At 32.0% G+C, this 24,847-nt stretch overlaps 2 protein-coding genes across 2 annotated transcripts; one reads left to right on the forward strand and one right to left on the reverse strand.

The window, feature by feature from the left end:
* Positions 1-7,417: 7,417 nt before the first annotated feature.
* On the reverse strand, positions 7,418-9,395 carry LOC132295958 (acetylajmalan esterase-like). Its single transcript, XM_059794212.1, has 5 exons — positions 9,089-9,395; positions 8,412-8,624; positions 8,173-8,321; positions 7,812-8,085; positions 7,418-7,686 (listed from the first exon to the last, which is right to left on the reverse strand). Exons 1-5 carry the CDS (start codon positions 9,393-9,395, stop codon positions 7,418-7,420), a joined length of 1,212 nt encoding a protein of 403 aa, XP_059650195.1.
* Positions 9,396-17,728: 8,333 nt separating this feature from the next.
* Positions 17,729-19,297, forward strand: LOC132294559 (uncharacterized). Its single transcript, XM_059792464.1, has 5 exons — positions 17,729-18,069; positions 18,196-18,283; positions 18,471-18,538; positions 18,837-18,896; positions 18,971-19,297. The coding sequence occupies exons 1-5, from the start codon at positions 17,959-17,961 to the stop codon at positions 19,142-19,144; spliced, it is 501 nt and encodes a 166-aa protein (XP_059648447.1). The 5' UTR covers positions 17,729-17,958; the 3' UTR covers positions 19,145-19,297.
* Positions 19,298-24,847: the final 5,550 nt, after the last annotated feature.

Below are 24,847 nucleotides of genomic sequence, written 5' to 3' on the forward strand. Positions count from 1 at the left end.
CAATTTATCATTAAAAAAAATTAATAAATATATTTGTAACTACAATTTTCTAAAATGATTAACTTATTATTAAAATTTTATTATTTATAATAAAACTTATTATACCCGATTTAAACTTTTTATTTTAAAAAAATACATTTTTTCATACAATATATTGATGAAAAATTAATAAATCACTTAGATAAAAAAATAAAAAAATAAAAAAAATAAAAAAAGAACACCTTCTTTTTCATGTAATATATTCATGAAAAATTAAGAAATTAGTCAAATTATTTTAAAATTTTCTACTTAAGATTTTTATTTAAACATTTAATTTGAAAAATTAAAGGTAAATTTATTCAAATTTAATGGGAAATATTTTCTTTTTTCATAATTTAATTGAGAAAATATCATCAAATTAGTATGATTTTTTTAATAATTTATTTCAATAAGAAAAATAAATTAAATGTAATTCAATAAGAAAGGGTACTATAATCATTTAATGAAATATAGTTTAGACATTAAGGTATTTTGCAACAAAATGTGACAATTAAAGGAGTATTATAAACAAATTAAATATAATTCATAAGTTATTTTCAAATTCAAACAAACATTGGGAGTCTGTTTTGGCACTTTAGCGTGTATATAATGCAAATTGCATGGAGAAATTTTGTATTGTTAAAATGTCAAAAAATTGTATTTAGATATCAAATTGAATTACAAATTTGAATTTATTTAAAAAAACAATATAACAAAAATGGTAAAGCTAATGTGCATTGTTTCGGAATCAAATTTTCAGTTCATTTCCATAGTGTTAACTCCTCGTTACAATTTCGAATTTATTAATTATGCAAATAATGATAGATGAACTTTGAATTGCATTCTTAACCTGTCATAAATTATGACTCATAATCAGGGATGGAACTAGGATGTAAGGTAACTGGAGGCAAAAATGAAATTTGGGGGGCAATAGTGTATTTTTTTAGTGATTTTGGTAGGGGCAAATGTAATATTTCAGGGAAATATTACTGAAAATGACTAAATTATAAGCGTAAAGTATTAAAAAAAAAAAAAAAAAAATTCAGTGGGGGCAATTGCCCCCACACCCCTACATGTGGATCCGTCCCTGCTCATAATTAATGCTTACTTGGAGTCTATGTTACACGATTTCGAGTAAATAATTAATGCTACTTGGAGTTTATGTCACAGGGCATAGGGAAAGTGTGTCAAGTGTGTGTATTCGTGATCTCTAGATATATATTTTTTATTTTTGTCTAGAAAGAAGTAATATTTTTATTTTATATATATATATATATATAGTGTTTGAATATAGAAATTGAATTCATTTTAAAATATAATATAATATAATATAATAATTTTTAAAGTACATGTCCAAAAAATATGTTAGACACGTATCTCACAACCATGTATGTAGGGGTGGCCACGGATCGAATCAGATTTAGTATCAATTCTAATTCGATCCACTCCCAACGGATTAAAATTTTTTTAATCCACCACCGATCTGTTATCCCGAGGATCAGATCGAATTGGATCCGCGAATTAGGTTTTATCTAAATTATCCATTATTATTATTATTATTATTATTATTATTATTATTATAAGTAATATTATTTATTATTTATTTATCTTTTAACCCTAACCCAATACATACAATTTTAATTTATTAATATTAATTCATATATTTAAATAATTATTAACTAATACATCTTTAGAATACATTAAATTATCATTAACTAATTAAATTAACTAATATATTCTTTGAAAATATGTACTTATATAAATTTCACGGATTGAATCGGACTCACGGATCATATTTTTAACAGTACAATCCGGGAGCTACGAATTTAATTTTTTTGAATTCGATCCGTACAGATCGGATTGGATTAGCAGATTCACAAATTATTTACCCACCCCTACATATATGAGTAATAAGTGTACGACACCCTTCAAAACCCAATACACTATATTTGTTATATTTTCAATTTAACCTCGTTATTTTGACGTGGACTTACCAATTCGAAGTAAAGGGTGAATTTAAAAATTCATTCATTATGATGTAATAAAATAATATTAAAAATTTAATTTTTAACATGAACGTTTATTGAAGCAGAAGGAGTATATTGAAGTTACACTTGCATATAACAGAACATTCATAATATGAAAAACCTATGTTTTTTATTTTATTTTTGCGAACCCTTTAGTAACTTTCTGGTGTGGTTTCATTACAACAATTTAGGGCAATGAACAATCTTTGAATATCTTATCTCGATTCTTGAATGATAACATCTTCAAGAATCATGAGCAAAGCATGAGCACATATAGTACGAATGCATTGCAGTTAGCAAAGGCAAGAAAAAATTGCTATGCCCATGACATGTAGAGCAAAATTTTCTTCCACCCTATCTCATGAATATAAAGAGATTAAGGTAATTTACACAGACCTCCCCTATAGTTTGTAATAATTACAGGCGGCACCCTTCCTATTCCAGAAATTACGCTGACCTCCCCTACTTTTGAAAATATCCTACACGGACCTCCCTTCCATTACGGTCAATGTCAGTCAACGACAGAAATTGATGACGTCAGCTACTGTTTTTATTAAAATTCCTAAAATACCCTTGTCAATATAATTAAATAAATATTATAATTAAATAAATAAATTACCCAAAGATATAAATATATATATATATATCAAGCCTTAATCAAGTTAAGTTAGTGGTGATGGCGCGAGGATCTGTGATGGCAAGAGGATGTGGTGGTGGGTATCTGTGATGGCGACGAGTTGTGGTGGTGGGTTTGAGACGGTGCCATCTTTGACATAAATGTTCAAAAACATGTTTTTCAATTCAGTGCGTATGTGCGAGAAAGAAAGAGGACCAGACGTGTTTACCTAACCGGCAACGTGAAATGAATGTAGAAAGTCGAAGAGTGTCTCAGTCAAACCGACATTTGAAAATATCGTTGAAATCTCTGTCTCTCTCAAATCTCAAATTTTCACCTCTACCTGCTTTGATATTAGGGTTTTGAAGCTTGTTAGCCGTCGTTCCCATGGCGGTCGCGAGTTGTTTCGCGATCTCTTTGGCGAAGTTGAAGATGAATCCGAATATGGATTATACAACACTCCTTAGTTGCGGTGCCTCCACTTCCTATTCTTCAACGCCTTTTTTTGTTCCTTCTTCTATTCGATTTTGCAACAAGAAGCCGTTGAAAGTTGAAACAATGGTTTCCAAGAGACCACCTTCTTTGAACCCTACTTGTGAGGTTAGGGTTGCTTTGGAAGCTTCAGTTCACGATGATAGGACCGAATCAAAGGCGTTAAGTGTTTCCGGTCTCGAACTGCTCAAGACTTCCGCTGCAGACAGTGAGTCAATTCTCTAATCAGTGTTCATTACATTTTGCAATTTGTTTTCTATTTCTTATTTTGTGCGAATTTTTTTTTTTATCCCCTATTATTTGAAATTGGGACTTATGTTATTTGAAATTGGGACACAGGTATTGCTTTTTTTCTTAATTAAAATTGTTTCTTAGCTAAATTTGTGGCCAAATGGTACTCGTTTTGGTTCAACAGATCGTCTTCATCGGCGGATTGATCTAGTAGTGACGATCGGCGACAACGATGGCGGCGACGATCAACGATGTAATTTCTGTTGCCAGAAAAACAACTAACGTTCTGTGGTTTGGCAATTTACAACGTCTGAGTATCGTGAGGGTCAAGACTAGATCGCGCCCAAACTAAAACTTATGAAGCTCTTCACCGAATTGAAATTCTTTGCTGCTGCAGTACTTTTCTGATCACTTGCTGGACTGAAATCAACTAACCATGCTTGAATTGTGGTTCATCGGACCTACTGTGCTCTTTGTTGCCTCTGAAATTGGAAATTCATTAATATATATATATATATATATACCCACACATCGGGGTATTTAAGTCATTTATCATTGAAAGTTGAGGGTATTTTAGTAATTTTGAAAAGTCCGTTAGTGTATTTAACAGTCCGTCACACATAAGGAAGGTCTGTGTAGGATATTTTCAAAAGTAAGGGAGGTCTACGTAATTTCCGGAACAGGAAGGGTGCCGCCTGTAATTATGGCAAACCATAGGGGAGGTCTGTGTAAATTACCCAAGAGATTATGATATTATCTGTTTTCATACATCCTTACAAAAATTTAGTATTCAATTAAGGAAAATTATCTCCTTGAAATATTTTTGGCAAATTTGAGGAAGAAATTCTTAAAAAAATGTTTTTGTTTGGTTCATAAATGATAATTTTGTTCTTTTTCTTTTGGGTTAATTTCACTGACACCCCCTAAAGTTTGGCCAAATATCAGTCTAAAACATCTTTCGAAAATAACTATCAGTTAGGTCCAATTTCGCTTTTCCGTTATGGTCTCCGTTAAAAAGTAAGAAAAGACATATTTGCCCCTAATTTTTTAATCACATTTAATACCAAATACACCAGTTACTTAAATGACCATTATGCCCCCATATATATATATATATATATATATATATATATATATATATATATATATATATATATATAACAATCGCATAAAAGACGGCGGCCGAGACATCCGGTTAGGCACAAAGACGATGACGGCAAAGGGAGATCGGTTGGGCACTGCAGCGATAGCTGAACCAGAGAGTGCGAGAGAGTCGCCGGACAGTGGTGGTTTGGGGGGAAGGAAAACGCAGAACCAGAGGTTGCTGCGCCGTCGACTGTGGGTCGCTGTCGTGCGTCGCGAGTAACAGTCTTCTCGCCGGCGGTTTGCGTGGCCGTCGTGTGTGGATTGTCGGTGTGGGACGGCGGGTCGTGTTCTCCTATGGCCACAATTTGTTGGGTCACTATTTTGCATCAATTCCGGGTGCTGTTTTCTTCTCCGGCGTAGTGGACACCATTTTGTGCCGACGGTTGTTAGTTGCAATCACAGGTAGGTTGGGTTGCTTGGGGTTGCCGATTAGGTTGTTTGGGGTTGCCGAATTTGGTTGCTTGGGTCGGTGGGACGGTGGGTTGCTTGAGTCGGTGGGAAGGCGCGCGGGTTATGACCGATCAAATATGGGGCTATATTATGTGTGGGGTATTTCTCGAGTAAATCCCCAGGAGTGTTGGTATTGTCTAACGCTCATCCTCAAATTGATTGGTAAAATCATACATAGTTTGTTCTATGTCATCTAAATCTGCCTTGATTTTTTTGGGTTTTATATGTGACCATAATCAATTGAACACGACAAAGACAAGCCAATAAAATTTTCTGGACATGGCGGTCTCTCCTTCATCGTCGTCGGAATCTTCATCAGTCGTAGTCGTCATCGTCAACTCTGGCTGCCGATCATCGTTGTTCTCTCTAGTCGTCATTGGAGTTCTGGCCTTCCCTGGGTGGGACATGTCACTATTTGGCCCCAAATAATAAGGTGAAATAAAAAAAAATAAGGTCAACAACCAATAGGACGTAGACACGTGGGTGAATTGAAATAATATGTAAGGGTATAAATGGGTAAATATGTCATCTGAATGAGGGTAAATATGTCATTTCAATCATTAAAGAAATAATTAAATAGGTCAAACCAAAGTCAAAGGGTAAGAATGTCTTTTTACATGTAAAAAGTGGTCTGACACACCTGTCAACTAACTTTTTGGGGTATGAGTGAAAAACGGAGCAAACGTTTGTAATGTGAGTGATAGTTATTTTCGAAAGATATTTTAGACTGATATTTGGCCAAACTTTAGGGGGTGTCAGTGAAATTATCCATTTTCTTTTTTATTAGCATTCTGAATTTGAAACTTGTGTGATGCAATTACTTTCTTGGATTTTGTACCGTGGATTTTGTAGCTAATTCCTTGGATTTTGTACAATGGGGTGGTTTTTTGACAAGTGCAAACTGAAACTCAAGTGATAAAAGGTTTATCAATTTTTCAACAAAAGTATTAGGAAATTGATGATTTTCTTGACAAATAGATTTACTTCTTGTTTTGGAACATTGATAAATGTTGAATTGTTTTGGCATACTATAAATGATGAATTGTAAAAATGTTTTAACTCTTTTGATATGTTTAATGGGGTATTTTAAGAGATTGTTTTGGTTATGACAATTGGCATTACCATATAGGATAGGTTGATATATTTTTTGAATTGAATTAGAACTAAAAGTGATGTGAATTACCGGTTGTGGATGATTGGTTAACTATCACTAATTAAGGGTGTTTTATTTAAAAATATATATATAATTTATTTACGGGGAGTTTGAAAATCATCGTAAATAAGTTTTCTATGCCACCTCATGAGAATGGTTTATATTATTTATGGGTAGTTAAAATTCGCCGTAGAAAACTTATCTACGATGTGGGTCGGTGCCTCGTGAGATTATTTAAGGGAATTCTCCATAGAAAACTTTTTTACGGTGCCTCGTAAGTTAATTATTAACGGAAAAATATCCTTGTTGTAAATAAATTTAATATATAGACAAAATTGTTTTCTACGGCGAATCTATTATTTTTCTACGAGATTGATTTTTTCCCGTAAAAAAAATTAAATATTTACGAAACCCTCGTACACGAGGGCCTACAATGCGCCGTGAATAAATTTTGCTTTTGGCCCTAGAAGCCCTCTTTTCTTGTAATAACTAGGGCTGCAAATGAGCCGAGCCGAGCCGAGCTTTGAGTTGCTCGGGCTCGGCTCGTCACTCCCAGAGAGGTGCTCGAGCTCGGCTCGGGATCGGGCTAGCTTGGCTAAGCAAAGCTCGGGATCGGCTCGATAGATTTTCCAGAAGCTCGGGCTTGGCTCGGGCTAGATTGCATGCACTTCCAATTGTTGTTTCCTAACTCTGCATAACAGGAACTAAACAAATAAGCTTTTCTTTCACGATATCAAATCTCAATCTCCAAGAAGAAAAAAGAAAAAAGAAAAAATACAGAAGAAAAAAAAAAAACAAATAAAGAAGTTAAAATTCCAAAGTTGTAGAATTAATTTCCGATTCAAGAAAAGAAAATCAATGGCTAAGATGCAACCTTAATTGATGATGGGCCAATGGTCCTTGGGCCTTATTAATGAAAGGATGTAAATTGGGCCAAACTAATGTATTATATGGGCTAACACTTTGAATATAGAATAGGGTTTGTTTGTTAACATAAATGGGTTGGGTCTTTAAAATGAATATGGGCCATTTTTTTTAGGCTTTGTTATTTAGATTATAGTAATGGTTTTCAAATGGGCTTATCATGTATAATTGTAATGGTCTCATATATATGGGCTGAATCAAGAACTTATAATTGGTTAATAAACGAGCCTTATACGAGCTTTGTTCACGAGCCTAAACGAGCCTTGTTCACGAGCATATACGAGCCGAGCCTAACGTTGTTCAGACTCGGCTCGTTTACTAAACGAGCCTGGAAATTGGACTCGAACTCGACTCGTTTACTTAACGAACGAGCCCAAGCCGAGCCCGAGCTGTCGGTTCATTTGCAGCCCTAGTAGTAACACATCGCAGTTGAAGTAACATGTCACGAATAAGTTTTCCCGCCATAATCTTGTAAGCCCGTTGTGTCATATGAACTCCATCCCAGCTAATGAATGTCTCTGGGTCGGCACAAACTGGAACATCCGGAGCTCCACACATTCTTGTCGGATCAAAATTATAGTCACCACCAGTTCCACAACAAGCTTTTAACACGTTGGTCGCATTAAATCCTACAAACAACAAAATTAAAAGCAAACGTCATGGTTAATATTTAATCCTTTCATACGGTAGTAGTAGTGGTAATACTTTGAATGTTTCTGTTTGTGGAAGGCAGAGTCATCGTAGAGAGACTCACCAAGATATTCAGTATTTTGGAACAACCATATGAAGATGTTAAAGTAATCGCCATATGCAATGATTGCATTCGGATACTCTTGCTTCAATTCTTCAATGGCTTTCTGTAGATGATCGTTGTGATACGTCGAAAAGTCGTTCAAAGCTTTGAGACAATGATGCTCATCGTAAGCTGTTGAGTCGTTGGTTTTGAATCTGGTGAGATAGATTGGAAAACAACCTATTGGAAAGTTACCGGGAACTACTATTCGGACTGCACCATAATGAATAACTCTCTGCAACCAACCGATACACCAAAATTAGAATCAAATAAAATTAAATTAGACAAAAAAAAAAAAAAATAGTTATTTCACTAAACTTACTTTAACAGCATCCTTTATAGCATGGACAACATTGGGCACAATGGTCTTAACCTCCTCAATAGATTTGCCTTGAAACAGTGCATAATTGTAATCATTCCCTCCTATCTCTCCAACCATGAACAGAGAGCTCTTCAGCTTTTTAACACATTCTGTCAAACATAAACAAGTAAATAAATAATCACTCAATTTTAGTAGTTTTAAAAACCATTTAATTTAATTTGGATGAACCATACACCAACCTGTGTTATCGTGACATGTGGAATTGAAATATGTAGACATCCAATCAAGTTGAACATTGAGAGAGCTGCTAGTTACTGGAGATGAGATGTTTTTAGCTGCAAGAATTTGTGTTGGTAAAGCAGTAGAACCAGCAACTGCAAAGTTCACTCCATGTCTGAAGTCTCCATCAATATTCTTATAGGGATCGAGTAACGAAAACCCAGATGTCAATGCTGCAAATGTATGAAATATAAGCCCAGATGCCTTCATATATTGGAAAATATATATATATATATATATATAGACACACACATATATTGAAAAAAACACACACACACACACATATATATATTGTAATACCGAATCTAATACAAATAAAGTTATCAGATTATATAGTAGAAGTCTGTTGCGAAATTAAGCAGAAAATGCAAGAAAGAGATCAAACACATATACAAGAATACACCGATTTTACTTAATTCACTCAAAATTAGGGTTACATCCAAGTATTTTCACTCTGGTGATAAAAAAAAAAAAAAAAAATAGCGAGAGTTCAACCTAATAAGTAGGAAAATTATCAAAAAAAAACCCTCAAAAAAATTAGCGCCCTAAAAAAAATTAGCGCCTAATAACTACCAAAGAAATAAACGATATATTAATTCTGATATAGAGGAAAAAGAAGAGAGAAACAATGCCATACCCAAGTAGTCAATGATGAGGAGTCCGTTGGAGCACCGACCGGTGGCATAGTTGAAGTGAGTCTGACCATATGGAAGCCTAGCCAAAGGCAGAGCAGCTCCGATAGGGGTCTCACGAATCAAATTTCCGGTATCGGATATGGAGTCTCCGAGTTGATATATAGCATCAAAGCGGCAATTATTCATCAAGGGACGAACAAAGTATTGCATTTGAGCATGGCATGATTGAGGAACAAGAAGAAGAAAGATGGAGCTCATGAGTGTCGACACAAAAACACAGAAAAGCAGTCTATTGGTATTAATTGCCATTGCTAAACACAAAACAGATCAACCAAACAAGCTTTTTCTTAAACGTAAACTCTATGGTTTATGGGGTACTAATATATATATATATATAGTGAATCAATTCCTGATTCCACGCTGATTTTATATTATCGATAAGGTTACGTTTCCCTTCTTTAAACGGAAATACTAAGTTGTTCAAATACCTCTACCATTTTGTTATGAACAAAATTAATTTAAGATAATAATAAAAATAAATAAGCAACGTAAATTTGCTTTGTCATTGGATCTGAAAATATAAATTAGAATTGCACTGGAAATTGGATCCGCCCTATTTGAGTTCAGCCTGGACTTGGAGACTATGGTTCTATCCGATATAAGATGACACCACGACAAGTTCCATAAAGAGAATTACGGGTCAAACCCTGTGCTGATTGGATGGTAATTCGGTCAAATTTAAGGTATAAAACCTTCAACTTAATCCAACCCTGAACTTTTTAACTCCGATTGGCCTGAACTGGAAAAATTGAGTTAATAATAGGAATGGCAATTTCAAATGGGATGAATTTGGTAGTCCTAAAATGAATTTGGGACGGCTTTGATAAAATAATTAAAAATTTGAATGAATTTGGTAGTCCTAAAATGAATTTGGGACGGCTTTGATAAAATAATTAAAAATTTGAAGGAGTTTCGGACGGGCAAATTTAGTGATAAACCTACCCCAATCCCGTCCTAATTATATATGTGCCATTAAAATATATATATATATATATATATCAGTAGTGTTCAATTGCTCCCTGGGAGCAAGAAATTATATGCTCACCTTTAATAGTAGCCTTAGGATCTAATCCTACGGCAGTTAGTTAATTAACTTTTATTTTCTTTATTTAAAGAAACTTACGCTTTATTTCTATACCATTAAATATCATTAAAGGAATGACAGAACTAGACAATTTATTAAAGGAAACAAGAATAAAATTTGCTTGAAAAATATTAATTATAATCAAAACTCAAATTTCAAGATTGATCCATCTTTTATACTCAACTTAATAAAATATTTTGAATTTGTTCAGCAACTAATTTAGAATTAGAAGACTACTATGGGCTTCATAAATTTTTTAGAAAGGTCCTGCAAAACAACTCTTAATATATTATTATATATCCATCTAAATGATCCCAATGTTTTTTTTGTTTTTTTTTTTTTTGGGTAAATTAAATGTTCAAAATGTTGATACTATAAAAGCATGCAAAAATATGTATAATATCATTGCAAATCCTAAGTTTTTTAAGGTCCTTAATTTATAGTATTCTAATGGAGAATTATGTTCTCTATTTATTTAAAATCATTTAGAATATGTTTTCATAATTTATTAATAGAATTGATAAAGTGTGGAAAGAAACTAAAAATGATGACTTTTAATTTTAGATTAATTTTACTTTGTCTGAATGACTGCTTGCGAATTTGGCAAAAAGTAATCAAATTATTTTATTCTTGTTTTCTTTAATAAATTGTCTAGTTTTGTCATTTTTAATGATACTTAATGGTATGGAAAGAAAATGTAAGTTTCTTAAAATAAATAAATGAAAAGTTAATTAACTAATTACCGTAAGATTAGATCCTAAGGCTACAATTAAAAGTGAGTATATAATTTTTTGCTTTCAGGGAGCAATTGAACACTACTGTGTGTGTATATATATATATATATATATAATATTTAATATTTTTAAGGCCCTTGTTACTTTACTAAAAATGTCTAATGATATATTAATATTCACTACTTAGTAATTTAAAAGTTGAGTTAACTTATTTATCAACTCAATTTGAGTACACTGGACTAGTTTTGTTTTGCTAAATAATAAAAGTGGCATAACCCGCCCTCGCCCCGCAATTAAACGGAGTACACCAATTACAAACCCATCGTTGAGTAGGAGCAGAGTTGATATGACAAATTTTCTAATCAGGCGAAATAGGGTTTAGTCAATTATGCCCCAACTCCGCCCCGTTCCCATCCCTTTTTTTTTTCCTTAGAGCACGTGTATCGACCCCACAACATACGCATCATTCAAGTCGGGAGTACAATTCGAAAGCGAGATTTCAAAAACTTACCTTCCAGATCATTTCCTACGCCGCTATGCCCCGGGGACTTTGCCATCCCTAGTTAATAAAAAAATATTATAAATATATAAAAAAGAATAACAAAGCTTTTGGAAAAAATTTAAATGAATAGTAACACAAAAAATAATATTTAAAGAAAAATAAATAAAATAAAATAAAAATTGATTATGCCTATAAAATAAATTTTCTTAACAATTTTTTGTTTTCAGAATGCAAGAGAAATATATAAATTCGGGTTGGTTCAAGTTGATGAATCCTCAATCCGAGCCCAATGCAAAATGAGTACAGGTTTGGATTTCTTCAACTCAACTGTAATTGTAAAACTGATTGACTATGCTTTGTTCCAAAGTTGGGGCATGTTTAAGGCATTCCATTAGTCATAACTTAAATAAAAAGAAAAACAATTCTATACAAATTCCAAATAGAATAAAAACAAATGTAGCCCATTACTCACCATTATCAATAATTCAAAAAATTAATACTTAAACTACTTCTTCAAGTGTTCAACTTCAATATAAAATATTTTTACTTGCCAACGACTCTAGATGTTGTTATTTCACCCCTTCTGGACAGTTTGGTAGTCATAAACGTTTTGTGTTTTTGTTTTTATTGGAAATAGATATGATGGAAGAATGCTTGGAAATCTAAAATTTGTTAAAACACTTTTTAGAGCAAAAACATGAAGAAAAAAAATTAGTAAAAAAGTGTTGTAAGTGGTTTTTTTAATGGCAAGAATGTCTAGGGGTTAGTTGTTAGAGGGGATGGGGAGAGTGCAAGGCTCGAATGCAGAGATTAACTCAACCACTAAAATAACATGACACTTGCAAAAAATGTTACAAGTTTGAAAAATATAATGACTAGTTTAAAAAAGACATTCAAGAGTTTTTCAAAAAAAAAAAAAAAAATTGTGTACTCTTATTTAATGCAGTGTTGCTAATATAATGCATAAGATATCTACCAAATTTTGATGTTTCAATTTTTGGTCATTATTTATGAAGCGTATCAATACTATACAAAATAAATCATTATCTACTAACATGTTGCAGTCCAAAACAATGCTACGAAACCTTGTCAAGACAAGAAAACACAAAACAAAAACCAATACCAAATTTATATATTAGTTATATTGGTTATATTTGATTATCTAAAATTGAATGAAACTATTTTATTTTATTTTATTTTTGACTAAACAAATGTAGTCTATTTACTCACCCTTGATCAATAATTCACTTCAACTAAAATTAATACTTAAACTACTTCAGGTGTACGTTCAACTTCAATAGAAAATATTCTTATTTGCCAACTACTCCGGTTATTTCACAGGCATTGGACTATTTGGTAATCGGAAACGTTTTGTGTTTTTGTTTAGTCGAAGCAGAAACGATTTTGTTATGAAGTGTGTTTAATAGTGATTGAAACTATGTTTTAAAATGTAAAATTTGTTACAAGATTTTTAGAATCAAAAATATAAAAATTATTTAGTAAAAAAATGTTACAAGTTTGAAAAATATAATAATTAGTTTTAAAAGATCAATTATGAGTTTCTTCTTCTTTTTTTTGGCTACGGCTTTTTTATACAATGTTGTTAATACAATACATAAACATGTAAAAATATTAAATTGATATTTTGATTTTTGGTCACTATTTATAAAGTGTTTTGGTACTGTAAATTACACAAACCTCCCATATAGTTTGTCATAATTAGAGGGGCCTCCCCTCTGTTTTGAGAAACCTCCCTTAAAAATGAAACTATCCTACACGGACCTCCCTTCCGTTCAACACCAGTCAACAACCAATTCTGCTAATGTCATCCACTTAATTAAGTTAAATGTCTATAATACCCTTATCCATACCATTATATATATATATATATATATATATATATAACAGTTGCTCCACAACGATCCAATTTTGTGTCATTATTAGGGCTCAAATTTGGGTGCAGCTCTACATAGTTCATCTATAAGAAGATTTCATCTGCAAGTCAACTATTCTGGGTACGTTTTGGTAAAGAAGAAGAAGAAGAAGATTGTGTGAAAATTTTGAAGAAAAATGATGAAGATGGAGAAGAAATCCTCTACAACATAGGGCTCAAAATTCAGGTTATAAAAGTTCATATGCAAATCAAGTCTTCAGGGTACGTTTTCGAAAAGAAGAAGAAGAATAAGATTATGTGAAAATTTTGAAGGAAAACGATGAAGATGGAGAAGACATCATCTGCAACTTAGGGCCCCAAATTCTGAAATCATAATAAAGTCACGAACACCAAGTAAAATAATAAAGTCATGAACACCAACATCAAATAATTACCCCCAAATTCAATAGGATCACAATCTTCTGTTGAATTAATCGATGGTATAGAAACCCTAAATATTATGGTTTCACATAAAGCATATATTCTATCTCTCTCTCAATGTGTTGAAATGCAAAAACCCTGTAATACCCCTAGATTTAAAAGGATATTCCTGGTATTTAATGTATTGTTTAAATTGCATTTTTACTTGTTTATTTGTTAATTTTGTTTATTTAATTGATTATTTGTTTTATTTATTTATTTATTAACTGATGATTTTTGAATTAATTATTTTAAGTGTTTTAAATTATTTGATTAATTGTGTTTTTATATTAATTGAGTAATTGTAGTATTAAATGATCCGTTACTTAACTAGGGTTCCCTAAGAAGTTACGTGAGTATCTTAACATAGACTGCTATATGGGCCGATCGACTGGAGTTATACGATAGGGCTGTAATTAAACAAGGATTAGGGTTTAGTGTTTACGCCTATAAATACAGTGATCACGTTGGTTTAGGGTTTGGGGGAAAAATAAAGTGTTAGTTCTGCAAAACACAGAGAGATACAGAGTGAGGTTTTGAGAGAGCAGAGCAAGTTTGTGAGGTTTCTGACTGAGGCTTCAGGGTCGGACCTAGGAGAAGGAAGGACAAAAGAGGTGTGGTGGTGGGTTTACTAGAACCAGAGGAGGCTTTACAGTGGTTCGTATTGCCGGAACAGTAGACACGACGCCGGGATTTCATAACTGAAATTAAAGGCAAGTTCTTTTCTTCCTCCTTCCCGTTGGCCTGTGCTCTGTGCACCTATATATACTCTAGGGTTTAATGGATCAATAATTGAATCAAGCATGTTTTATATGTCAAATTAATCTTATCTTTATTTTGAATTAGTTAGGTGATGGATTTCTAAAGTTTCATTACAGTACTTGTGTTACCTAAGCATGTTTTGTCTGTGGAACTTGTAGTTCTGTAGTTGATTTTAACTACTGTAAACCCATCTTGGGGACTATACTGAACATAATTAGGACTCCTAAGAAAAGTTTAAACCCAATTAGACAGGTTGCAATTGGCCGGAGACGAGGCAGAAGGTTGCAGAAACTTCAGACGGGGGAAAGGGCTCTCACAGAGGGAGAGAGCCGGCTCCATGGAGATGAGCCGGCTCCCTCCTACAATGGAGCCGGCTCTAGGTTACATAGAGCCGGCTCTAACCCAATGGAGCCGGCTCCATGGTTTAAAGGAGCCGACTCAACTCCATTTTGGAGCCTGCTCAATGTTTTAAAAGAGCAGGCTCTTTCCAGTTGATGTATTCAGTGGGTTTTCAGCTACTGTTTGGGCACTTGGGGTTCAGGAAAAGTTTTGAAACTTTAATGGGGGTTTTAAACAAATACTTTAACATGAAATCAAAGTCTTGGATTGCATAAAATACCCTCTTTTTATTAATGGAATTAACAGTGCGCAAATTAACTACTTTGCGTGCGGTTAACGGCTGGAAGGTAATTCATTGTCTAGTTCTAATTTGCTAATTTATGGTGCTAAAATAGGATTCTAAATTAAATTTTAGATACACTGAGAAGTCTTTTAATTGATGAATTAGACTTATGGATAGGCTAGGGCTCTTTGCTAAAGATAAAACAGAGTACAAGTATACAACTCAGTACGCTGTTACCGGATGGAAGGAAATAAATTGCTTAAATTAATTTTAACAATTTACTGGACTATAATATGATTATAGAATTGATTTTAAATACGTGATAGAGTCAATGATATATTAGATTTGATCTATGCATATCTGGATGTTAATTGTTGAGTTATGAAATCACAATCTGCAACTATATGGTTTAATGCTTGGATTTAATTGCTGGAACTTTAACTGTTTTCCTGCAATTACTTGGATATTGGTTTTGGATTATATATATGTGGAATTTTAATTGCTGAATTGATATATTCTGTCAATTATATGGTTATGGAGAATTGTATGCACCAGTACAGGACGGTGGCATACTAGGGACGGTTTAGCTCAAAATGCTAATACCTAACCTATCGGATGAAAGGGATGGATTGTAAAATATTGAATCCTAAACCTTGTTTAGTTAGATCGACTGATTAAGTTGAAAAACTATCTGGATTAATTGTGTTTGTGTGTAATCGGATCGACTTATTAAGTTGAAAGACTATCTGGATTAAGTTGAATGACTACCTGGATTAAATGTTGGTTGTGTTTAAGTCAGATCGACTGATTAAGTTGAATGACTAAACTGGATTAAAATTCTTATGTCAATTCAATAAACAATAAAATGGCATACCTTGGGTTAGACGGACTTTATATATATGTTATGGCACCACGATATGGGCATGAGTCTCAGAGTCGTTGGTTAGGGAGCGTATATGCATTGGGATGTATAGCTGGATATGATGGTTGAGGTGTACCCTGTTAGGTCTAGGTATTCATGCCCACCTTTGGGTGCGTTTTTGCATGTTGCCTTCTACTCAGGTTGAGACCCCATTATAGTCCAGTGAAGGTCTTCTAGTGTGGATATATTTATGTATGGACTAGATAGATATTGTGAGGTATTTAGGTATATCTGCGTATCGGGTCACTGTATGGATTGCAGTTAGATTAGAACTTGTTCGTGGGCCTGACCCACTCTTATTTTTCAGGTATCGGACAGTTCCAGTCTTAGGCCTAATCGTGCTGTGCAGGAATTATCATTCATTCCACCGACGACGTAGGATGTCCTTTCATATTTTAGTATTTGGTTTTATGTCAGTTGTTTACGTTTCAGTTGAGATTTTTATTTAGGGGTCCACTAGATGGATTTCCGAGTTGTAATTCATGGAAGTTTTGGAAGTTGGATTTTATTAAGTTTTATCAGGCTATTGAGGATTTTATATTAGTATTTTGTTTAGCTTTTAATAGTTATTCTTATTTCATTTTTTCATCTGTGTTCGTTTTAAAATACTTTAATTGTTTGATTTCCCTCGGGTTTGGGCCTGGGCCTGATAAACCCATGTCTCGGATCCAAGGGGTATCACAAACCCTAACTTACAATTTCATCCTCATTAAGTCATATGAAAGGACATGTCTTTCTTCGAAAGAGAAGTGCTTGATGGAAATTTTCCATCTAACAACAAGGCATGGAAATTTTCCATCAAAGAAAAGGGCAGTTGTACAACTGATATGAGCTGATGGTACTTCAGTAATTTAACTTAGAAACTTAAGGGCATTTAAGTAAATTTGACAAGCATGTTAGTGACGGCCCTTCACATGTAAGGGAGGTTTAAGATAATTTCATTTTTAAAGAAATTTCGAATAATTTTTCAAAATAGGTAGAAAGTCTCTATAACTATGACAAATTATGATAATTTATTCATCATTATTTAAACATGTTACAGTGCAAAACAATGCTACAATAAAAAAAAACATAATATCTTTCAAAAAACGAAAAAAAAAAAACACAAAACAAGAATGGATACCAAACATGCCTTTATACATTGTAGTTATTTCCTATAATTTCTATTATCTAAAATTGAAGGAAATTATTTTATTTTATTTTTGACTAATACAGTGTATTTTACCATTAAGTTAAAAATAAAAAAATAAAATAAAATAAAATAAAATAAACTTTCTTGGTACGTGATTAGGTCCCTACAAAACAATATATATATATATATATATATATATATATATATATAAATTAAAAAATTTGGAATACAAACAAAAGGAAATATTCTTTGTTTATATGATGTTATGAACAGAGTGCAGACTCTTTTTGATCGAGTGCTCATTATTGTTCTGTTTTTCTCTGGTTCTCCAAAAATTGTCATACGTGTAAGATTCCATGGCACATTTGTAATTTGCATCATTCTCTGGGTCAATCACTTTGTGATCAATAAAATATCTAGTGTGTCAATAAAGTCCAAAATCTCTCGAAGTTTCCAATTATTCTAATTTTTCAGTAGTCCCGCTAGATATTTTTCATCCTCTTTTAACCTCTCCCCATTGGCTTTCCTTCCCCTGTTCCTTTCTCTCTCTAGCCAACCATCTCCTTCCATTCTCTCTCTCTCTATATCTTTCCATGGTGTAACCAATCAATCAATTGTACATACATATAAAATTATATACACGCATATATTCTCTTTTTCTGTCTCGCTCCTCTTATCTTGGCTCAAGGAAAGAGGACGCCATGAATCGCGAGGGAGGAGGATTCAACGGATCTTGCTACTACTCTGTTCTCGGGATTCATAGGGATGCCTCCTCCTCCGACATTCGTGCAGCATATCGCAAGCTTGCTCTGGTATTCTATTTTCTCTATTCCGATCTCCTCTCCTCCCTCTTTGAATTTGTTCAATTTTAATTCGTTCAAATTTTCACTTATATATAGAGATATGTGTGTGTTTATGTGATTTGTGCTTTTGTGAAGAAATGGCACCCGGACAGGTGGACGAAGAAACCCTCGGTGGCCGGAGAAGCTAACCGCCGTTTTCAGAAAATTCATGAAGCATACTCAGGTTATATATATATATAGAAATTTTAATGGTTTTTTTTTAACCATTTAATTGGAATTAAAATTTCACGAATTTGTATTAGCTTATTTGTGAAATTTCACCAACCGCACGGAACAGCATGAAATGTATCTGATTCAATTGACATAGATTAACGGTGGTTAATTAAATCTCCATTTATTTATTTTTGCAGTGCTGTCTGATCAGGCGAAGAGGTCAATTTACGATGCAGGACTCCTCGATCTGCTGGAGGAAGACGAAGTCCGTAAAATATATATATATATATATATATATATATTAGATTCATCCTTATTATTATTATGTTTTGACTATTGCCAGATTTTGCCATGTAGCAAGGCAACATACACCACGCGACAATTAAATTGTGTTTGCTTAAAGTAATGTATAATGTGTCAAAACTCAATTTAATTGCGATGAGTGCACGTGTCTATTATTTTTTGTTTCTTTTTGTTAATTAGATAAGTTTTTGGGCAATTTGTAATAACTTCAAATTTTAGTCTTTGTTTAATTTTGTTTATGCCCTTACATCCTGAAACAGGAAATGGGCGATTTTTTACATGATTTGGTGAAGATGATGGACGACAATGTTGGGAAGCAGGTACACGGATCTTAGGGTATTACGGTAAATTTAATGTGTGGTTAGACCATAGTTAATTTGAATTAACTTGGCAGGAGGAGACTCTGGAGGACCTCCAGAGAAGTTTCATGGAGATCTTCGGTGGAGATTTGATGAATCACAACGGGAACGAATATCCAACGGCCAAGAAGAGGGGACATGAAGCTACTGCAACCAATGTCAGTGCAGCGAAACGCAACTCCACCTCTCGTTATCAGGGTGCGTCTTAGAGGATAACAGCCCCCGCCCTGTTGTTGTTACTGATTTTGGGGGTAGTTTAGGTAATTTAGTCAGGTCCTTTGGACTTTTCATGTGGTTGGTGGCTAAAGAAATGCTTGAAGCCATTGTAATTGCGTTGCGTAATGAAATTTATCTTTTGATTATTTGTTGGAAGTTTAATTATTTTCTTTGCATTTCAATTTTGGTAAAGTTGGTTTGAGATGAGAATTAGTACCAAACATTGGAAATTCAAACTCACTAATGGCTATTCATATGGTTATTTCTTTACTCATTGGGGAAGGAATTCAGATTTATTTTATTTATTTATTAAAATTGCTGAAGAAGTAATTTAATATAAATTGTTGCATGAACAAATATAAAAATACAAAATGTGACACAAGACGTAATGACAGAAAAGAGAATTTGAGTCGTATTGGGGCAGTGACGGACTAAAAAATTTTGTTGAATGGGGTGTGATTCGGATAGGGATAGGATGAAATGACAGAAGAGAAGATACTAGTGGCAGTGATTCACCCATAAATTTTTCGTGATTCACCCATAAATTTTGTTAAGTAGAGACGTTATCGCAAAAAAAAAAAAAAAAAAAAAAAAAAAAAAAAAAAAAAAAAAACATTATTGAAGTTTTTTCATAATTTTGGTAGGACCATTTCAAAAATTTACAAAATTTATAGGCACATTACTTTTATGACTGAGGAAATATCTATTATAAGGTGGTATTAGAGTAATTTAAAAACAAAAATGTAAAGATTAAGAGTTAATTGGTTTGTGACAATGTGTTATGGATTCATTAAGGTACATCATAGTTTCATAAAAAATGGTAAGAAAATGTTGTTTAGATCTGTCAATTTGAACTGTTTTTAGCTACCTAGTGAGTAAAATTCAATTTAGAAGCTACAAATTGAGGAAGTCATTTCCTAATAGCATATTGTTAAAAAAAGAAAAGAAAAAAGCAAACTTAGGATACAAAAAATGATTAGGTGAAAAATAGCATATTGTTAAAGTATATATATATATTCGTTAGAGCTCGGGTATTTGTTCAATAACATACGTACTATTCAAATCAGAAGTGTGATTCGAAAGTAAGATCTCAAGAACTTACCTTCCAAATATCTACTATTACCGTTATGCTCCTAGGGACAAGAAGAAACACATATGCAGTGTTACTCGTAACTTGTAAGTATATTTTGATAATTCACTGTGATACTTAATTGTGCCATAAGTGAATTTATAGTATAACTTTATTTTCATTTAAAAAATAAATGTTAAATTAAGGATATTTCACTTCTTAAACAAAGTACATACAAAAAATTTTACTTATAATTATCACCTGAACTTTCGGGATTTAAAATTTTAATCTTAAAATCTTGAGGACATAATTCTTAATTTTATTAAACAATCTTAAAAAATTGAGGACATAACTCTCAATCTTATTAAGCTTAAATTATAAAAATATTTAAGTTGCACTTTGAAGGACGGAACTAGCATTTGGGATTTAAAATTAGGGGAAAAATAAAATTTTAAAATTTTATTTCATTCAATTTTAATTTTATAGCCCAATTTCCAAGATAAATAAATTTGGCAAAGTGACAAGACTTCTATCATCAATTAATCGTGCTACGCTGGTCTTTGACGGTCTACATGCTATTTTATACCGTGTTAATTATGTGATAAAGGCTGTTAGCATGATTAGTATGCAACATGCATGGACAAAGTTCACATAATTAAGTACCTTTATATTTATATATATATTTCAAGAAATACATTCACATATTCCTATTTACTTTTACGAAAACTTTAACCCTCTTTTTTAATCAGCAGACTATACAGTTCTTGATCTAAATACTTGTATATGAAGAAATAATATTGGGAAAAAAAAAAGGTTCATTATGATAAAAACCTAAAACCACAAGTAAAAATTGAGAGGTAATCATTTACTCAAATTAAAATATTTAAAGTTGTACTTGGTCTTACCTTCTTTTTTTTTGGTTATCAAATGCAATAGGAATGCCAATTTAAAAAATAACGTAATATAAAATCAGAAAAAAATAAAATTAAGTAATCGTGAGTCCGTGGCTTCACTTGTCACTTAATTCTGAACACTAATTTTTTTAAAAATTATATTAAAAAATCTTTAATTTAAAATTTTGGCTTAAAGTTTGATTTTTAAATTTTTAAATACTTATAATTCACAATTTACAACTACAATATTTTTTTATTAATAAAAAACACACTTATACATTCACTTTATTTTTAAATAGTTGAAATGTCAACTTTGACCCAAACATGGTATTCTTAATCCAAATTTGAATAAATATTTTTTTTATTAATCCTAACCGAGTATGGTTTAAGTAGGAGCAAATCAAGTTAAATTTGAATAATATTATAAAATGGGCTCAAAATTGCACCTTGGTAACGTGGCACTCATTAAGGTATTGAACAATCATGGTACAAATGGGCTCCACGCGGACGATGTGTTTGTGGGGTATACAAGAATTGGATGCAATGAATCGTGACTTGATGGGTGGGCTTCACATGGACTGGTACTAACTGATTGCCATTGTACACATAGATGGACCCCTTCCTCTGTTACTTTATTATGTGCCCTTATAACTCCCGATCATGGTTTGTAGTTGCGATGTCCATTTTAGTATTATTCATTGTAAATAGTAATATAAATTAGTTAATTCACAAAAATATGCAATAGTATGGAATTCCTAAAAATAATTACAAATCGAACAACAAATTATAAAATAATGTTTTTATATTACATTATGATATAGTTATGTATAAACCATTAGTGATTAGTTGTAAAGAGAAAAAAAGAATGATATAAGATTTAAATACTATTAGTAATTTTCATTTCATAAGATTTTTTTTTTTTTTGGGCCTACATACGAACTTGGTCTTGTGACTAAAAAAACATACTAGATTAGCTCGAATTTTTTTAACTAGTGCAAGCACAACGGTCTGTATAACTTTTTTACCTATTCTGAATATTGCCTATGCGATCTCTGCGATCTCGAATAAGAGCAATCTTTTCAAAGACTTACTGCAAAAGATATTATCCTTTGTAGGGTCAATATTGTGTGAATAAGTAAATATTCACACATACTTGGACACACACACACACACACACACACTCAAACTCCTCTCCTCCTCTTTGAGGGTGTGGGAGGTTAAACCATTGAATTAGAGCTGTAGAAGAAGAGTGTAATTTGACATTTTATTATAGATTACTTCTTAATATTGTAAATTTATAAATTAGTTTATGACAATTAAAGTCTTTTTTTAATAGATGAAGAGCGAATTTTATATTTCAAAGATTTTATATTAAACAATGGGCCTTATATCATGTGTGTTCTCATATCTATGACAAGCTAAATCTCACTACCCAGGCCAAAATACCCATTGGGGTTCACTTTGGAGTTTGGACGGGCCCATTTGAGCCCAATTTGATATTTCACATATTTATACAATCATTTTACAGTTATGCTACGTAGGGAAAAATAATAATAATATTTGGATGAAAGGGATATTATTTTTGGATGAAAGGGAAAGAAGAGGGATGGATAAGGCATCCTTATAGAAGAAATTGAGTATTTTTTTTTTTTTTTTTTCTCTGGTTAGATAGAAGAGAAAAGAAGAGAATAAGCTTATATAATTTAATATATTCGTTAAGAGGGAAGGAAATAGAAAGTTTTAATTATTTTTATCATTATATTCCATAATATTTATAATATTGTAATTTATAGAGAATGATACTGTAATTTAAAACTTATATAATTTTGGATAATATTTAATTTAAAACTTTTAAAATAGTCCATTTATAAAAAAATAAGTCATTCCTTCTATTCTTCTTTCTTTTCTTGTATCATTCCTACGAAACAAAGTAATTAGTTCATTTTTTCCTATTTTCTCTCTATATCTTCTTTCCTTCCTACCAAATACAATATTAGAATTAAAATTATTATTATTTTGTTTAGAATTGATTTAGAGTGGAAATGTCAAATCAAACTTAATTAGGGTTTGAGTTCATGCTTAGCAACTTGAGTCCAACCCAACCGGGACTCTAACTCAACATTTTATATAAATACAGTACATATCTTTCAGATCATGATTGACCTTTTACTTAGAAGAATATACACTTTGTTTAATTTTAATTTATTACCTCTTAATCTTCTCAAAAACTAATGTCCTGAGAGTTTGTTTATAATTTTTTTTATGAATTTATGTTCAGCTGTAGAATTAGTATTTTAAAAAAAAAAAAATTAGTTAGACATTGAAAAGCTAATTAGAGATTGTGTGTTCATCTAATGTGCTGCTATATTGATTAACAAAATTTGAGACCAATATGACCAGTGTCTCTAACATCAAGGTGTCTTATTTTTATTTAATTATGCTAGGATTTGAATTTAGGGGAGCATAGTGGGATTTTTTTTATAAAAAATAAATAAGAATAAGAAGAAGAAAAAAGGAAAAAAAAAAAATGAATTTTGAAGGAAACAAATTAGAGCATGATTAAATAAGAGAAATTTGACTTGTTTAAAACGGTAATTAAAAAAATTTAAAGAGTAAAATAGAAAAAATAAAAAAAGTTGAAAAAAAATTTAGAAACTAATAATTTTAGAAGGACATAATATACTAGTTTATATATATATATATATATATGTAAAAAAGAAAATAAAAATTATATATATATATACATAAGGCGGGCGAGGCCAGCGGGCGAGGCCAGAGGGCATGTGCCCCACCGGGCACACACTGGTTCACCCCTGGTTGGGAGCAATGTTGGAAATTGCAAAATTAGTCTTTCATAGATTTTTCTTTATTGCACATTGTTTATACAACTCTCAGCCAATTTTATTTTTTATTTTTAACAATCTGCCAATTTCAATGGGCAACAACCACTGTTTAGTTATGTGGACGGTTCCCTCTTATCATTTATCAGTTTTAGAAATAACAAAGAAAAAAAAAAAATGTGTTAGGAGCTAAGTTTTTTAAAATTAAATACAGTAACCAAACAAGAGTTTGTGTCGTGTACTGTAAGGTCGCCCTCATCCTAACAATGACATCTTCGCTAAGGTTTTTATGGACCATGCCCTACCATAGAAACCAATGTTTTCTAGGTCTGCATTGCATACATCTAAACTACGAGTAATTTATTAGTATTCCACTGATTTGCCACTACTCTCACTTATTACATAATTAACGGATATTCCGAAGAATCTTTATTCATGAGAAATTACTATATGGTCTTGATCTATTTGATATTTGGTGATTCAACACAATTTTTCAATCATAACATTTTATAGTAGTACTTATGTATACGCGAGTTATTTTATTAATTTAAAAACCTATATTTAACTGATTTACTGAATATTAATAATTTAGTATCATCTAATAATTTCTCGTTATTTGGACCTATTTATATGATAATAATAAAATCTCAAATATTCTATCCACATTAATTTAAAAAGTTGGTTTAAAATTTATTTTTCTTATTCTAGTCATGCACTTTAAAATGCAGTCATTAGTTTTTACTAGGGACATCATCAATTTAACATGTCTCATTAAGTTCTGTTACAATTATAATTGTTTTGGGAATCATTCTAACAGCATGAGAAGGAATTTGGATGTATAGTGTAAAACTCATCCTATCTCAAGCTCGATTAATAATAATAATATAGATAAAT

This window comes from Cornus florida, unplaced genomic scaffold (assembly GCF_030987335.1).
Source record: "Cornus florida cultivar Cherokee Brave unplaced genomic scaffold, ASM3098733v1 CherokeeBrave_3.0.0_Hap2_Chr02, whole genome shotgun sequence".
Classification (NCBI taxonomy): Eukaryota; Viridiplantae; Streptophyta; class Magnoliopsida; order Cornales; family Cornaceae; genus Cornus; species Cornus florida.

Coding starts and splice junctions, on each gene's coding strand:
- LOC132295958 (XM_059794212.1), bottom strand. CDS start 9,395: ATGGCAATTAATACCAATAGACTGCTTTTCTGTGTTTTTGTGTCGACA. Junction 8,625..9,088: donor CCTCATCATTGACTACTTGG/GTATGGCATTGT, acceptor ATACATTTGCAG/CATTGACATCTGGGTTTTCG. Junction 8,322..8,411: donor CACATGTCACGATAACACAG/GTTGGTGTATGG, acceptor TATGTTTGACAG/AATGTGTTAAAAAGCTGAAG.
- LOC132294559 (XM_059792464.1), top strand. CDS start 17,959: ATGAATCGCGAGGGAGGAGGATTCAACGGATCTTGCTACTACTCTGTT. Junction 18,284..18,470: donor AATTCATGAAGCATACTCAG/GTTATATATATA, acceptor TTATTTTTGCAG/TGCTGTCTGATCAGGCGAAG. Junction 18,539..18,836: donor ATCTGCTGGAGGAAGACGAA/GTCCGTAAAATA, acceptor ATCCTGAAACAG/GAAATGGGCGATTTTTTACA.